Source organism: Schistocerca nitens, chromosome 3, assembly GCF_023898315.1.
Source record: "Schistocerca nitens isolate TAMUIC-IGC-003100 chromosome 3, iqSchNite1.1, whole genome shotgun sequence".
NCBI classification, from domain to species: domain Eukaryota; kingdom Metazoa; phylum Arthropoda; class Insecta; order Orthoptera; family Acrididae; genus Schistocerca; species Schistocerca nitens.
In genome coordinates this window covers 343,489,623-343,507,406 of record NC_064616.1, presented here as the reverse complement: position 1 = coordinate 343,507,406, position 17,784 = coordinate 343,489,623, and the positions used below count along the sequence as shown (strand labels likewise).

General features: G+C 38.0%; 1 protein-coding gene across 1 annotated transcript in view; it reads left to right on the top strand.

The window, feature by feature from the left end:
* The window catches only part of LOC126248295 (proto-oncogene tyrosine-protein kinase ROS), a 587,002-nt gene that overhangs the window by 378,623 nt on the left and 190,595 nt on the right, over window positions 1–17,784 (top strand). The window contains exons 7-10 of the mRNA XM_049949160.1: window positions 4,297–4,444; window positions 8,095–8,220; window positions 13,428–13,734; window positions 13,921–14,130. Coding sequence (XP_049805117.1) covers window positions 4,297–4,444; window positions 8,095–8,220; window positions 13,428–13,734; window positions 13,921–14,130 — 791 coding nt within the window. The remainder of the gene's footprint in view (window positions 1–4,296; window positions 4,445–8,094; window positions 8,221–13,427; window positions 13,735–13,920; window positions 14,131–17,784) is intronic.

Below are 17,784 nucleotides of genomic sequence, written 5' to 3'. Positions count from 1 at the left end.
ACATGTACTGTCAAAGGGAGAGCCACCTGCGCGACAACACGTCATATACCAGCTATTATGTAAACACTGTTCAGCCTTCTACGTCAGCATGACTACCACCAACTTATCAATTAGGATGAATGGGCATAGGCAGAGGGTATATACTGGCAACTTGCAATATCTTGTTGCAGAGAATGCTCTACAACATGACATTCATGACCTCGGCACCTGTTTCACCACACACACCATCTGGATTCTTCCCCCAGACACCAGTCTCTTAGAACTCCGCAAGGGAACTAGCACTACAACATGTCCTTGGTTCTCGCCACACTACTGGCCTTAATTTACATTAATTTCTTCTGTCTCAGCTTTTCTTCACTGTAATTACTCTTTGCTTCACTCCATTTTAGTTTTCTACATCTTTCGTTGTCTTTCCTGTCTATTTTTCATCTCCCCCTCCCACCTGTGTCATGTACACTGCACTTAGCTTCTCACTCTTATTAACTTGTACATGATGTTTTAGTAGTATTCTCTGTCTTGCATATTACCCTGTCTTCCACCTTTAAGCTGTCAGGTTTTCAAATCTCTTCGGATGCAGTCCCCAACAATCAGTCTTTCCTTCTGATCCCATACGGTAAGTGTCCCCTGACCTGCTGTTCTGGGTGACCCCTTTTCCTAGATCTCTCCAGTCCTTTTCCTTCACCCTTCTTCCTTCCCCATCAACCCTTCTGCCTGAAGAAGGAGCCACTGGTTCCAAAAGATTGCCAATCACAACAGTCTTTTATGTCTGTGACAAAGTAGTTTTAGTTACTTATTACAGACTGAAAAATGAAAATAGTAAGAATATAGTTGAAAACAAAATAGCAAGCATTTGCATTGTAAACAAGTAATAATGATAAAGCTTAGGGTGCCAGGTAGGCTGTGAATCAGTAGTGGGGAAAAAATACTGACATCAAAAAAAGTTTTGCATCACCTCAGTTCTCAGAGTTCCGGAACCTGTACAGAAAATTGGAATAGAGATCAACATAAACATTATTTGCACCCTTTTTATTGCTTATGAGACCCACACATTCCATGTTTTGCCACCATGCAGCGAGACCTTCGGAGGTGGAGGTCCAGATTACTGAACACAGCGGTACCTCTAGTACCCAGTAGCACATCCTCTTGCATTGATGCATGCCTGTATTCATCGTGGCATACTATCCACAAGTTCATCAAGGCACTGTTTTTCCAGATTGTCCCACTCCTTAACAGCGATTCGGCGTGGATCCCTCAGGGTGGTTGGTGGGTCACATCATCCATAAACAGACCTTTTCAATCTATCTCAGGTGTGTTTGATAGGGTTCATGTCTGGAGAACATGCTGGACACTCTAGTCAAATGATGTCGTTATCCTGAAGGAAGTCATTCACAAAATGTGCATGATGGGGTCATAAATTGTCATCCATGAAGACGAATGCCTTGCCAATATGCTGCTGATACGGTTTCACTATTGATCGGAGGATGGCATTCGTGTATCGTACAGCCATTATGGCACCTACCATGACCACCAGTGTCGTACAGCGGCCCTACATAATGCCACCCCAAAAGAGCAGAGAACCTCCCCCTTGCTGCACTCACTGGACAGTGTGTCTAAGGCATTGAGCCTGACCGGGTTGCCTCCAAACACATTTCCGATGATTGTGCGACACTCATCGGTGAAGAGAATGTGATGCCAATCCTGAGCAGTCCATTCATCATATTGTTGGGTTCATCTGTACCGCACTGCATGGTGTCGTGGTTGCAAAGATGGACCTCGCTATGGATGTCAGGAGTGAAGTTGCGCATCATGCAGTCTATTGCGCACAGTTTGAGTCATAACATGATGTCCTGTGGTTGCACAAAAACCATTATTCAACATGACGGTATTGCTGTCAGGGTTCCTCCAAGCCATAATCCGTAGGTAGCAGTCATCCACTTCAGTAGTAGCCCTTGGGCGGCCTGAACGAGATGTGTCATCGACAGTTCCTGTTTCTCTGTATCTCCTCCATGTTCGAACAACATCACTTTTGTTCACTCCAAGACACCTGGACACTTCCCTTGTTGAGAGCCCTTCCTGGCACAAAGTAACAATGCGGATGCGATCGTACTGCGGTGTTGACCGTCTAGGCATGGTTGAACTACAGACAACACGAGCTGTGTACCTCCTTCCTGGTGGAATGACTGGAACTGGTTGGCTGTCAGACCCCCTCCATTTAATAGGTGCTCATGCATAGTTGTTTACATCTTTGGGCAAGTTTAGTAACATCACTGAACAGTCAAAGGGACTGTGTCTGTCATACAATATCCACAGCCAACATCTATCTTCAGGAGTTCTGGAAACCGGGGTGATGCTAAACCATTTTTGATGTCTGTAGAAAAAAATGGGTTTTTGCAATCTAAATAAATGAAGCTTAAAATAATGTACGGGAATCATAAGCAATTATTTTTATGTAAATTTATCTTGTTGTGGTCATGCTGTAGTGATTTTTCTGGTACAGAATTTTGCACTGTGAGGTACTTTTAGTTCTTAACTGTGAACATGTTTTAGTCGTCCTCTTCAACTTATACATGAGAGTGTTATTTTCACTTATGATTGTGTTTCCTGGCAGTGAAGAATATTACTAACCCATGATAGATACCATGTTTATACTGCTGCCTGCGCTATGTGTAAAACATTATTTGTTCCACTTTCTGACTTTATAACTACCATTCTTCATTCATTTAGCACCTGTCCTTAATGCATGCCTCTTTCCTTCTCTAATAAGCAGCTTGAAAAACTAACATCATTCAAATAATTATACATACTGAGGTGACAAAGGACATGGAATAGTAATATATTACATATACAGACAGTGGTAGTATCGCGTACACACAGTATAAATGAGCAGTGCATTGGCGGATCTGTCATTTGTACTTAGGTGATTCATGTGAAAAGTTTTCCACCATTATTATGGCTTCATGACAGGAATTAACAGACTTTGAATGCAGAATGGTAGTTGGAGCTAGATGCATGGGGCATTCCATTTCAGAAATGGTTAGGAAATTCAATATTCCAAGATCCAAAGTGCCAAAAATGTGCCCAGAATACCAGATTTCAGGCATTACCTCTCACCGCGAACAACGCAGTGGCCAACAGCTTCACTTTATGACTAAGAGCAGGAGCATTTGCATAGAGTTGTCAGTGCTAACAGACAAGCAGCACTGCATGAAATAACCACAGAAATCCATGAGAGACATACAACGAATATATCTGTTATGACAGTGAGGCAGAATTTGCCATGAATAGCCTATGGCAGCAGATGACCAATGCAAGTGCCTTTGCTAACATCTTGACATCACCTGCAGCAGCTCTTCTGGGCTCCTGACCGTATTGGTTGGACCCTAGATGACTGGTCAGATGATTCCTGATTTCAGTTGGCAAGAGTTGATGGTGGGGTTCGACTGTGGCGCAGCTCACACAATGCCATGGACCCAAGTTGTCAACAAGGCACTGCGCAAGCTGTTGGTGGTTCCACAATTGTGTTGGCTGTATTTACATGGAATGGACTGGGTCCTCTGGTCCAATTGAACCGATTATTGACTGGAAATAGTTATGTTTGGCAATTTGGAGACCATTTGCAACAATTCATGGACATGTCACCAGGCCACAATTGCTCCCAATTCGTTTGAAGAACATTCTGGACAGTTTGAGATACTGATTGACCTCCCAGATTCCCTAACATGAATCCCATCTAACATATCTGGGACATAATCAAGAGGTCAGTCAGTTTGTGCACAAAATCCAGCTGTAGAGCCACATGTCTCAATATTTCTGCATGGGACTACCAACGGCGTGTTGAGTCCATGCCAAATCAAATTGCTACTCTATGCTGCTCTGTGCTGGACAAAAGGAGGTCCAGCACAATATTAGGAGGTATCCCATGACTTCTGTCACCTCGGTGTGTGTGTGTGTGTGTGTGTGTTTATATACATGTACTTTATTTTTCCTGTTTTCAGTGGTTGCATGAAATGTCTACTATTATATGACTATCATTTAATGCAAGTGTAAGGATCTATGTTACAGTTTCAGTGTTGTAATGTACATAAACAAAATGAAAGTAGGACATAAAATGGAGAGGGGGAGAGAGAGAGAGGATCAAATGAAAAGAGAGAGAGAGAGAGATCTGTTTATTCTCCTTCATTCTATGTTAACATGTTATATGTTTCTCATTTTGGGATTCTGTTAATTAGTATTTTGGAAACCCTTGTCTGTATTATGTGTCTTAAAGTTTCTGGTGCTTACTGCCTGTTTCTATAGGATGTGCCTGCATCAGAACAGACTGGATCATATATGTTTACTAATGTGGAGGCAAACAAGACATACAGTTTATCTGTCGCAATGAGAAACTCTGTTGGTCAAGGACCTTCAGTTTCCACTTTTGTAACGACTCCTCCGGAGCAGAAAGGTATGTGGATTTTGTTACTGACAAAAAAGATTACAGAGCTCCTGTATATGAAGGCATGGTGAAAAGTAATTCCTTTGAATTTTTTATGTGAAAATGCTTAAAGATTTTTAAATGAGACAAAAGCTACTAACATTCTACATTTTTATACTTCATATTTTTTGCAGCCCTCTGCCACTAAAGGGCTCCGAATTGTAGTGTGTAACATGGTGGTGTGTAACGTAACTCTGTTGGCACATGAGAAACAGAATGTTGTAATCAGGTTTCAAATTCAGAAAGTTCCTCCATACATGGAGCACCCTCTCCTTCAGCATGACAATGCCAGATCACACATGAGTGCTGCAACATCTGCAATAATCTGATGCCTTGGGTTCACTTTCATCAAAACTTAATGAACATCTTCAAGGACTTTACTTTGATAGTGACGAAGCAGTGCAAGCAGAGGTGAGGTTGTGTCTCTGTCAACAGAGTCAAACATTCTACAGTGTTCCAACAAACTAGTCTCTTGTTGGAAGAAATGTGTTCATCCCTGGGAGACTGTGTTGAGAAATAAATTTCCAGACATGAGGAATAAAGATGTAGAATGTTCATAACATCTGTTTTATTTAAAAAGCTTTAAGACTTTTCACATAAAAAATTCTGTGGCATTACTTTTAATCACACGCTCATACATTTTGCATTGCTTAATATCGTCATAATGGATAATATTTGTATATGCTTCTATATTTTTAAATTGTTTTTACTAACAGAGTGTTTTGTGTGTGTGTGTGTGTGTGTGTGTGTGTGTGTGTGTGTGTGTAAGCAAGCCTAATGAAACACTGTGTTTGGAGTCTGAGCCAATTGCAGGGAGCTATAACAATTATAATTAAGGGGAATGGATATAGCCAGTACAATGAGATGATTTTATTGAAGGAATGTCTGGGGGTTTCCCTTCCAAATCAGATTAAATCATTGAAAATTTTTTAACACAGTTATGCTTGGATAATGTAACAGTTAGTCATTTATAGTCAGCAGTACATCCATAAGTACAAAAATAATTGGGTACTGAAGGCGTGAATAAGATCGTTTCAAATGAAGCGAGTAGGTATCACTTTTCCTTTCCATGCATTCTAAGCAACATAATATGTACATGATTACCATGTCTGACTGGTTATAAAAGTGTGTTACATTTCAAGGATCTGCCACTTTTGTCTCTGTAGTCACTGCAGCAGCCAATTTAGAAATATGATATGATATGATCATTTCGATGAGATCTGAGGTACCCAGAGAGATTGTACCCTGGGAGTAAAGAGTGGAACAGTCAATAGGTCCTAAATTTGCTGGTATCTCCATTCTCAGAAAACCAAATGTAAATGAGATCCCCAGTGAATTATCCTGTGTCCAGTTACACCACTACCTGATGTCCATGATGGTAACACTCCACTTTATGACAACTCTCTCCTTATTTGCACACCAGTTTCAGCAAGGTTATGTACAATGATACATAAGAGATTCAAATGCAGATGCATGCTATTAGTGTAAGCCAGCCAGTAGGTAATCCTTGTTCTGTAAGTATTGGGTTGACCACAGGACCTGTGTGCAGAAGCATCGTAACCTGCACACTTATTTTTTAGGCACTATACAGTTGAAAGGACCACTGATTAGATTAGATTACATTTACTTTCATTCCAATTGATCCATAGTGAGGAGGTCCTCCAGGATGTGGAACATGTCAGAAGGCCGCGCGGCATTAGCCGAGCGGTCTAAGGCGCTGCAGTCATGGACTGTGCAGCTGGTCCCGGTGGAGGCTCGAGTCCTCCCTTGGGTATGGGTGTGTGTGTTTGTCCTTAGGATAATTTAGGTTAAGTAGTGTGTAAGCTTAGGGACTGATGACCATAACAGTTAAGTCCCATAAAATTTCACACACATTTGAACTTGTCAGAAAAACAATAATACATGACAAATATTTACAACTAAAACAAATAAGCTAATGTACCTTCCACAAGTCCCAAGTGGAATGATCATCATTTTTTTTTAATGAACACTATATGAATGGAACATTTTACAACACTCATTTATTAAGACTGCATTGATGCACTGAAATTAAAATTTAAGAAAAAATGTTTTTCTTATTTGTAAGGTAATAAACATATAATAGAAGTACTACAATACTTATTTACAATGAACACATTATTGCACTGAAATGGTGCAAAAGTTAGATGGTAGTATATATATATATATATATATATATATATATATATATATATATATATATATATATATATATATATATATATATATATATATATATATAAAAATTCATCAATGGAGTAGAAGGAGTTGGCCACCAATAAATCTTTAAAGCTTCTCTTAAACTGAATTTCATTGGTTGTTAAGCTTTTTATGGCTGCTGGCAAGTTATTGAAAATGTGTGTTCCTGAATAATGGCACCTTTTTTACAAGAGTAAGTGACTTTAAATCCTTGTGAAGATTATTCTTATTTATAGTATTAATTCCATGAACTGAGCTGCCAATTTGAAAAATTGATATATTTTTAATGACAAATTTGATTAAGGAATAATATATTGGGAAGCAATAGTTAGTATCCCTAGTTCCCTAAACAGGCCTCTGCAGAATGTTCTTGAGTTCACATAACATATAACTCTTATTGTACATTTTTGTGCCCAGAAAACTTTAGTTTGGTTTGATGAATTACCTTGATGAATTATATCAAGAGACTGAATGCAGATCATAGAAACTATCCTATTAGTCACAGTGTCACAAAATATCTTCCTTGTAAAAAGTATAAGGTGAGTTTGGATACACCCAACAGAAAACACTTCTGTATGTGGGAACTATGGGTGGTGATCCAAACTGCCTCAGATAAATTATCAGAGCATTTCATCACACACATGTATGAATCCATCTTGAAATGTCCAGTAAGCAGTTTGCAAAATTAAGTGGGCAGTGCGAGAGGTTTTCATGTATTGTGCACAAATATTGCAGAGTGATCACTTAAATTATCATAATTCCATATCACTGTTATCTTGTTCTTTAATCACAAAATTCAGTGCATTTGGATTCAGTGTTCTGGGTACAATTACAGTCTGTACAGTGAAAGTAATTCCTGACAGTTTAAGCGATCTTGGCATGGCTGCTTCATGCTTCTGCAGCAGCCAGTCATATACAGAAATTTTGTATATGTCTCTTTGGAAAAAACTCAGTTTAGACATGGTTCAATAGATGACTTTAACACACCAAGTGCCTCTTGAGATTCACAGTTGAAAACTGACAACAGTGCTACCAGCTGTCAGGGATTTTCTTTTGCTATATGGAGTATAATTTTCCTTCCTGTTTTGTCACTAATTGTATTTTCTGAACTGCATGCTTATTAGTGTGAGCAGCAGTTTGATGGCTAAAAAAACCTTGTATAAATATGCTTGAGTATGAAACATAATCAAGAGCAGAATATGTAGAAACAATATCACATGTGAAAGCAAACAGATAGTGAAATGGGTTCTGTTTACCTGTGAAGAGAAAGAAATTTTATCCCATTGTGTGATATGTTTTCCTATTTTTAAAAGGTTATTTATATTTTGTTGCCCATTTTCCAGAGACATTTAATGAATTTTATGTATAGTTATTCATATTTCTTTATTTTCAATTGTTTTCAGTAAATGACAGCAGCACAACAGTGCAGCCAGTACTTATTCTTGCAGCTGAAGATGCTATTATAAGGCAGTCAAGGGATATGGTGGATGAACCTGTTGTCATTTATAAGACAAAAGAGAAAATTAAGGGTAAATCAACAGTGAATGTGAAATAATGTACCTTATTTACCTTCTGTTGTTACGCATTTTAATTAATAGAAGTAAGCAGAATCTATGAATCACAGTTCTAAAACAGTTATTATACAGTTACTTGCTTAGAGGATGACCAGAGGAAAAGTAAATTGTTATATGCCATGTGTATGCATGAGGTTCACCAACAAAAATTTTAAAATACTGTAAAATAATTATTTTATATTTTGAATGCTTAGTGTACTTACAACTTCCCATCATGTAGAAATTTTCAGTCTATTATTTTAGTTGCTCTACTCTATTAATAATATAAGCTCAATTGTTACTCAGATATTTTTTGTTGTGAAAACAAAAATTACAGTTACACAATACAAAATCATGATATGAAACATTTAATGTGGCATCAACAAGCATAAAAATGTTACATGGGTTGACATTCAGAGTTATTATAGAGTGAGTAGATGCATTATGCTATTTTTCCAATTCTTCTTCCACTAAAGCCATCAATAGTGGTGAAAGTGTCTCTTAAAATCTGTTATTCTTGTTGTCTAAAGACTACAAGAAAGTATACAGAATGTATGTCTGAGATTATTATTGATTAAGGCCAATGTCTGTGTTTTGGATCAGATTGTGTTGTGAATATTATGATATACCTCTGCAAATAATTTTGAAAATCTCGAGTGTGTTGGATAAATTACGTACCATTTTCAGTTGTAGCTCAACTCAGAAATTTATCTGCCATGATCAGTCTTTTTCTTAGGTTTCTTGTAATAATCTTTATTCTCAATGCCCCTACTTCTCTTGAGTATTAAACTTACACACTTCATGAACTGATGTGTTTGACTTGTTAATGTTGCACACTCTCTCTGGTAGTTCCATTGAGATCTCGGTGTGTGGTAGTTCCATTGACACCTCAGCGCATATCAGAGATATCAACCATTAGCAGTATTTGCATTTCAACCATTGGTCTCAGCCCCATCATAAATTTCCCTATAACATTGGAAGTCATAAAAATATGTATTTACAATTAATATTTATGATGATACATGCGATTCTTCTATTCCTATTTTACTCAATTGTACAGACCCGTTAATTAAAAGTTATTCATACCATCAGTCAGTTGCTACTCAGTAATGCCTTCTAACATGCTCCCTCAATAACCTCAATCCTGACATGAACATTTAGCCAATTTTACTCCATATGCTTGAAACTGTGTGGGTGGAAGCAGTTACATGTGTTGTTTTGTGTAAGCCCTGAAATACTTCTTTCTCCTACACATATATTCTGTGGTTATGTTTAGTCTTGGCTTCTCATTCATTTTCACTGCACCATTAGTGTGCTGTCTTTTCATAATTGCTTTAATTAAATTAAATTAAAAATTGAATGTTGGAAGGATTAGAGATAGAAATTGGAGAAGTGAAAAAAAAAACCACAAGAAACAGGAAAGGGTGGATAATAGGAAGTTTATTGGATAAAATGGATGAACACAGGAAATGAAAAAAATGACAATTTGGATGAAGGCAGAAGCCAGTACTGAAAACTGAACAATAAACTAAGAAGGTTAACTTACCAGTCTAGAGAGGATTAAATGAGGGAACAGTGTGAGCAATTAGAACAATTGGAAAACAACTGAAAATTGGAAGAAATGCACAGAAAAAATGAAATCTTTAACAAAAAGAGAAGTATGGTGGGTTAGTTAGTACCCCTATTGGGCGCCTTCCTGGGTGGCGGATAGGGGAAAGCCTCCTAGATATAAGTGGTACTGGGGAAATGAAATACCCAGGACAGACCAAAAACTAACAAACATCACAAACCCACTGGCATCTGTTTGGGATCCAACAGCCACTGGTCAGCGTCTGTTCCTCTAGTTGAGGCAGCTGCACTAAAGTCTTCTCGAACTCAAAACTCGAGTCATATACATATGATCTCAGTCGAGATCACCACAAAACTGAAATTCAACTTGAATGCATGATGGAAAAGACAATCATTGAATCACTACTCCAGGCACTCAGGCACTAGTCGATAGACTGGACTCACCTGATACCTGATCATCAGATTTTGGGGGGGGGGGGGGGGGGGGTCAGAGACACCATGCAGGAATGAATAGGAGCTCCTCAAGAACTCTGAACTCTCTCAAGACTAAACATAAGAATTTTATTGGCACAATTAATGTAAACACTCTTACCAAAACAGGCAAATTAGAAGATCTCACTAACACCCTTCAAAAATTTGACATAAAAATCACTGCACGCTAAGAGACTAGATTTACTGACAAAGGACATTTCAACACAGAGAAATTCAGAATCTACAAGGGTAAGCCTGCCATAAAAGTTAGAGACAAACTACAAACTACCACTCCTGGGAACCGGATTCACCATACACAACTTAGCACTTGACTCAGTTATCGACTTCACCTCTCCCAATAAAAGAATCTCATTACTGTCAGTGAAATCAGCTAATAAAGCTTACACACTAATCAATGTACATGCCCTTACAAATCAACATAACAAACCAATCCTGAAGCCGTGGATAATTTCTGGGAAACTCTGGAAGAAGAAACCAACAAAATACTAAGGCCCCATGTGAAAATCCTGTTGGGCAATTTTAATGTACGGCTGAAAAGAGAGAAAATTCGGAGATGTAACAGGTCCTTATATCAGGCACAAATGTACCAACAAGAACAGTGAGAAACCAATTAACTTCTGCAGGAACTTTGGATTTAAAGTTAATAGCACTCAATTCCAAAAACCTACACACAAGCTAACCACATGGAGATCTCCCAATCTGAAGCAGTATGAATACCAAATTGATTGCGTTGTGATTTCCAAAGAAAATATGAAAGAAATTCTAAGCGTCAGATCTTGTAAAGGTGCTTTTGAATCAGAACATCATCTCCTACAAATAAAGACAAATTTTCAACAAAATAGAAGGAAAAACTATCCACCCAAAAACACGAAGCCAGATCCAGAATTTATGAAACTCAACAAAGCACAAATCATCAAACAAATTAATCAGGAAAAATCAATAGACTGGAAGAAACTAACAAGGAAAATTCAGGAAGCCATGAAACTAGGACAACCCCCTCGCATCAGAAAACACCATTGGTGGAACACAGTCTTGATCAGGCAATAGACAACCGAATAACAGCCTGGAAAAATTCAACAGCCACAAAACCAAGGAAAACTGGGACATCTTTCATAGAACTCGAAAACAGACTGCAGTGGTGATTTGAAAAGAAAAATGAGGATATGACAACAATAGACTCCATGAAATCCAACAGGATTTTGACAAAAATAACACAAGAAATTTCTACATGACATTTAGAGAAAATCTTCAGGAATACCAAGCACCCAATCGGTGCTTCAAAAGACCCAACAGCTTGTTGGAAACCAACTCAAAAAACAACTGCAAAACATTAGCACAGTGTTTCTGCTCCCTTCTTAACTGTGAACCACAACAGGAAAAATTTGACTTCATACCACTGGTATTCACACACCTGGACTCGAAAGCCCCACATCTCACAGAAATTACGGTGATAGTCAAGCAGCTCAAGAACAACAAAGCACCAGAAGATGGGATTATCACAGAACTCTACACTGGCACAGAAGCTTCATCAGCTAATCTCAGATATATGGGAGACAAAGGAAATACCAGAAGACAGAAATGTGCTCTGATCCATCCGTTACACAAAAAGGGTGACAAGATTGACACCAACAACTACAGAGGAATCTCTCTGCTCCCAGTGGTGTACAAAATCCTCTCCAAAGCACTTCTAAACAGAATAGAGCCCCAGGAGAATCCACTACTTGGTGAATACCAGGCTGGATTCAGAAAAGAGTGATCATGTATGGAACAGATCTGGAGCCTAAAGATGATACTACAAATGAGAAAATGCAGGAATATAGTAACTACATTCATCAATTACTGGAAAGCTTATGACTTAATAGATGTTGAAACCCTCTTTAAAACTATGGAGAATTCAGAATCAACTGAAAGACCCAGAAAATCATAGAACAGACACTTACAAGAACAACTTCCAAAGTGAAATTCATCAATGAGATGTTGGAACCCTTTGAAATTAGAATGGGAGTACAGTAGGGGATATGGATTGTCCCTGATTCTTTTCAATATTGTTCTAGAAAAGATTATTAGAGAATGGGAACCTCGTGTAAAAGGTGTTCAAATTGGTTTCAGAAAAGAAAACTATACTAAAGTAAAATGCCTTGCCTTCACAGACGATATTGCTATTATCAGAAAAAAAACAGGAAAGAAGCGATTCATGCAGTTGAAAAACTACACAAAATTGCACAGAAAACTGGATTGCAAATATCATATGAAAAAACCTAGTATATGGAAAGATGACCAGAAAATAAGTCCCCACTTATCACAAAACACGGTAACATCACACAAGTCACTGGAAATTTTAATATTACTTGTCCAGTGTAACATGCATGAATGATATCTTATCTTTCTCTTATGTGAATATATTTGTGTGGCCAGTGCTGTCATATGGTGATATAAATTACTCAGGGTTGCTTTTCTGCTGATATGTAGCATATTTGAAGAAAGCAATACTATCTAGTATATTTCTTCAGTTTCTTTCAACCCTGTAGGGTAATGGGTGACTTGTTTAGTATGTTTTTTCTTCCCAGTACCTGTTCATTCTCTTGCTCCACCTGGTTTTCTTTGCATCAGTGATCTTAATTTTGATTATGGCAACAGTCCACCTATGACCAATCATTGTATTCCTATAGCTGAATATATTGTACACTCATGCATATGGATTTTTTTGCTTACTCCAATTTTCTCTGATCCCTCCCTCACTTCTTTCATCTGTTGTTTGCTGTTAAGCTTGTTGTATTCCATATGGTCTTGGTCAACATGTGCTCCATCCTCATGGTGTGCCCAGCTAACCTCAGTCTTCTCTTCTGTGTCATGCTTGAAACTGCTTCAACAGTCTTATACAGTTCCTGCCTTGATCTATGTATCCAGACTTCACCTTATTTGTTGTGTTCCAGATGTCTCTCAGGATCTTTTATTCCTCCACTGGATGCAGGCTGTCTTACCCAAAATGGTCATCTCTGTTGCACACAGTGCAGTTTTTCTGGTTGTTGACATGTAATTCATGTCTAATTAGGCCTACATATAAACTAATTTATCTCATGTCAGTTATTTTTGCTACAATGATAATGTTTTTCTTTATACAGGGATAGCAGTTCACACATGGAAGAGACTGCTGTTTGTGTCTGATTCTGAAGGCTATGTTTTGAGGACATCAATTTCTCATTATGATTCACCAGTTACTATTCTAACTCATGCTCATACAGGCTTTATGCCGTGGGATCTGAGTGTGGACTGGCTAAATGATCAGTTGTACATGCTAGCAGAGATATCAGACTCACCAAGAAAACGATGGCAAATTGCACGGTGCAGTTTGGATGGTCGAAGCCTTACCATTGCAGTTGCTGGCTTTTTTACTAAACCACATCATATTGAAGTTGATCCTTACAATGGGTACGTGTCCATGTCAGGAAATTACAAATAAAATTTTACAATTAATAAAGAACCCTAGTGGAAATTATTAACAGTGTGCATTACATGTGGTAAATCAAGAATTTGTTCAATTTTTTTTTTTTTTTATTTTTCAAGTGATTTCCATGTTTTACAATAAATTATATTATGTCTGTTTTAACTTTTCAGATATTTATTCTGGGTGATAAAAGGTACTTCAAAATCAGGATTGTACCGATTAGATCTTGCTAATATCAGCAATGGAGTTAAACATGAAACACGGCCTGACATTATTCTAGAGGATCATTACTTGGGGGCTTTCACAGTTGACCACACTAATTTCCATTTGCTGGTGGCAAATAAAACTCAAAACACAGTTACATCTGTAAGGATAGATGGGTAAGTTTAAGATACACAAGTAAGTAAACTCAGGCATCATGGATGTACTATGAAGTGAAGATCAGTCGAATCCAGGGATGTATTGATACTGACATGATATAAAAAAGTTTTTCAGGCATGAACTACATGTGTTTGGCAAAAAGAATTTTTAAAATCTATAGTTAAGTAAATATATGAGTGAAGTAATTATTCTACTGTATTGCTTGAAATAGTATGACTCATTAGGGAAATCTGTCAGAGGGAGGACAGTAAGAAGCATCTTACACATGAAATAAAGTTTTTGTATATGTTTGTGTGTGCATGTGGGGCAGGATACAGGAGGCAGAGGTGTGGTAGGCACACATGTGCACACACGACGTGTGTTTGTGTGTGTGTGTGTGAGTGAGAGAGAGAGAGAGAGAGCGAGAGAGAGAGAGAGAGAGAGAGAGAGAGAGAGAGAGAGAGAGAGAGGGAGGGAGGGAGGGAGGGAGGGAGGGAGGGAGGGAGGGAGGGAAGGAGAGACTCTGTATATATGCTGAGATTGTATGGAATCATTAACAGTCTGACATAAAAATTCAAAAACAGATACAGCATTAGGACATGTAACCTATTTGCTCTTCCCTCTCGTATTTTATGTGAATTTGAATTGTTACCTTTTTTGTCTCAAACAAAGTAAAACACATTGATGTGTTACAAGAGAAAATAACGATGGTTCAAACTCTAACCAACAATGTACTATGTGTTAACTGCATGTATCAGGAAGCTGTAGTCTAACAACAGTGTGTAGATCTAATACATAGCACACCCACCTTTTTGGTTATGCATCTTCGAACTGCAACTACACCATCCACACCTGTGAAACATACGTGATCTTACAGGACAGCTAAGAGCATTTTGCACATGTACATATGAACTCTGAGAATGAATGTGGGACAAAAATAATACTCTTGGAAAGCTGTTACACTCTTAAATAAATCACAGACAAATCTGGTAAAAGCTTAATATATTGTCATGCCCCAGTGTCATCTAATTTAGTAAAAGTGCATTCGCTACAGCAGCTACACAAAGTTGCAGGTGCTTCGATCAGAATTCACAGTGCCCTCAGGAACATACCTTATGACTCTCAACCTGACACTAATGATACACAAGAAAAAGTTACTTGCTTCAGAAGACACAATACTAATCTACTACAGTTTTGCTGTGCTTCAAAGCCTGTGCCTGTCACACATGTCTGAAAATTGTAAAGCTCATCCTCAGTTGGGAAAGGGAGAAAAGATGTAATGGTTGAAGCATACTGCAGAAGTCAAGAAATCTCTCCTCCCAGGTCCTTTTGATTATTATATTAACACTATAGTCCATGACAGCATTTATGGCCCCTGGGCCACGGGTGCACAGTAGACAGCTGCACATCTAGCCAGTCAGTGCTCAGTCTGTTTCTACATTCCATACTATGTAAATTTCCATCATATTTGAACATTCTGTTGTGTTTTATGTGCACAGAACTATCATTGACTAATTTCCATGGTAGCCTGTGTGTTCTGTGAGTTTTCTCATAATGGCTGAAACACCTGGAAGGTGCCAAGTCTTTCACAAACAAACAAGGGATGTGATTTTTAAAGTATACTCATTCTTCAAATGTGAGGCAGATTCAGATGAGCTGGTCTGTGACATTGCCAAGATGCAGGGCTATAATGTAGTTCCTGTATATTCACTTTCAGCAAAGTTAACAATACAGCATTCTTGTGAGCTGTACAGCCAGGGCCATTGATGCATGTGAAATAGTGCAGTGAGGTTTCATTTAAGGTGGCAAATTATGCAACAAAGTAACTGTAAATGAGTGAATAATTATCCATAAAGAAATTATATGAGTGCAGTTCAATGTATTAGTCTACGTTTAGACTAGAGATATTTTATAATATGTCAACTCATAAAGGAGATGGAAAAGCCAGACTAAGAAGCTGTAATATATAGAACAATATTTAGGGTAAAAAATAAGGATGAAAATGAATTTTATCTACATAATTGCATTATCACAAAAGGATGAGAGTGTAAGTATTGTTATTTTAAAATTTGTGGAAGGTTAAGTCCACTGTTCACACCATTGTAGTCCTTGTCCATAATCAGATAAATTAAAGAAAGAAAGAAAGAACTGAGAAAGTATAGGTATATTGAGCTGTAAAGAGAATTTTATTAGAAAACTTGTGATGAAAAGCACAATGTGGTAGAGCACTTGCCCACTAAAGGCAAAGGTCCCAGGTTCAAGTCCTGATCAGGTACACAGTTTTAGTATGCTAGGAAGTTTCAGCAGCAAAACATTTTGCCCATCTGGCCTTACCTCTGGAGTCAACTGTTTCTCACCGTCATCTGCCATTCATTGTGAATCATCAATGCCTGCTAGCAGTGAATCACTTAAATTAATTTCCAGTGGTTCCCTTTTCACTTCTGCAAATTCTACAATATTTGGAGTTTCTAAGTCAATTTCCTCTTCATCTAAAATTCTTGTTATAGTTCTTTATTAATCTGATCCATGTCAATTATACCTTCTATTTCCCCTATTGATGTGGATTCTGCTGGATCTGTCAGACCCAGAGATAACATCTTTCAGTGGTCCTATCTGCTTCAGCCAAAATGCCTGACCTGTTACTACACTCCTCCTTTCCTCACCACAAGCCAGATGCCTTTCTAGCTACTCCTCAGTGTTAGTGTGCCTCTTTTTACTCTACGCTCTTGTAAAACTTTCTTGCTACTTCCTCATTAATAATGCATATCCTTTTAACAATACAACACATTATTTTGAAGTTGTATTTTACTATCTCTTCAGCAATATTCAAACCATTTCCTGGCTACTTATGCACCACTTCATAATATAATCACTCTTCCATCTTGTATTTTATGTGAATTTGACTTGTCACTTTTTTTCCGTCAAACAAAATAATACACATCGGTATGCTAGGAGGGAAAATAATGACATTACAAGCTCCAACTGACAGTGTACCACATGTAAACTGCCTGTATTAGGAAGCTGTAGTCTAACAGATGTGCATGGATCTAGTGCATAGTGCACCCACCTTTTTGGTTCTGCATCTTTGAAGTCCATCTCAACCATCCACACCTGTAAAACTTACCTGATCCTGTGTACAGGACAGCGAACAGCACGTTGCACACTAGCATATGAATTCTGAGAATGAATGTGCTGTGAAAAAAAAAATACTCTAGGGAAGTTGTTACACCTGTAAATGAATCACAGACAAATCTTATAAAATCTTAATATATTTTTACAGCCCTGTGTCCTCCAAACTCATAGGTGTACATTCTTTACAGCAATTGCATGAAGTTCCAGATGCTTCAATCAGAATTCATAGTGCTCTTGTGAATGTAACTTTTGACTATCTGCCTGGCACTGTTGTTACTGACACCAGAAGGCACTATAGGGTGCAACCTGCTAGTGCTACACTCTAGTGGATATCCTTGCAACAGTTGTGAAGGAGTAAATGGCTATTTAAAAAGCAGTGTGCTAGTGTAATGATGACTGATTTAGCCCTTAAGGCTGTAGGAAGGGTAATTGTATTTGTTCTGCCATTGGTTGTAACTTCGCATATTGCAGTTCTACACCTGAAATGAAGTTGTTTTCCTTTTCAAATGAAAAGCAAAACACAACTAGACAAAATGCTTGGA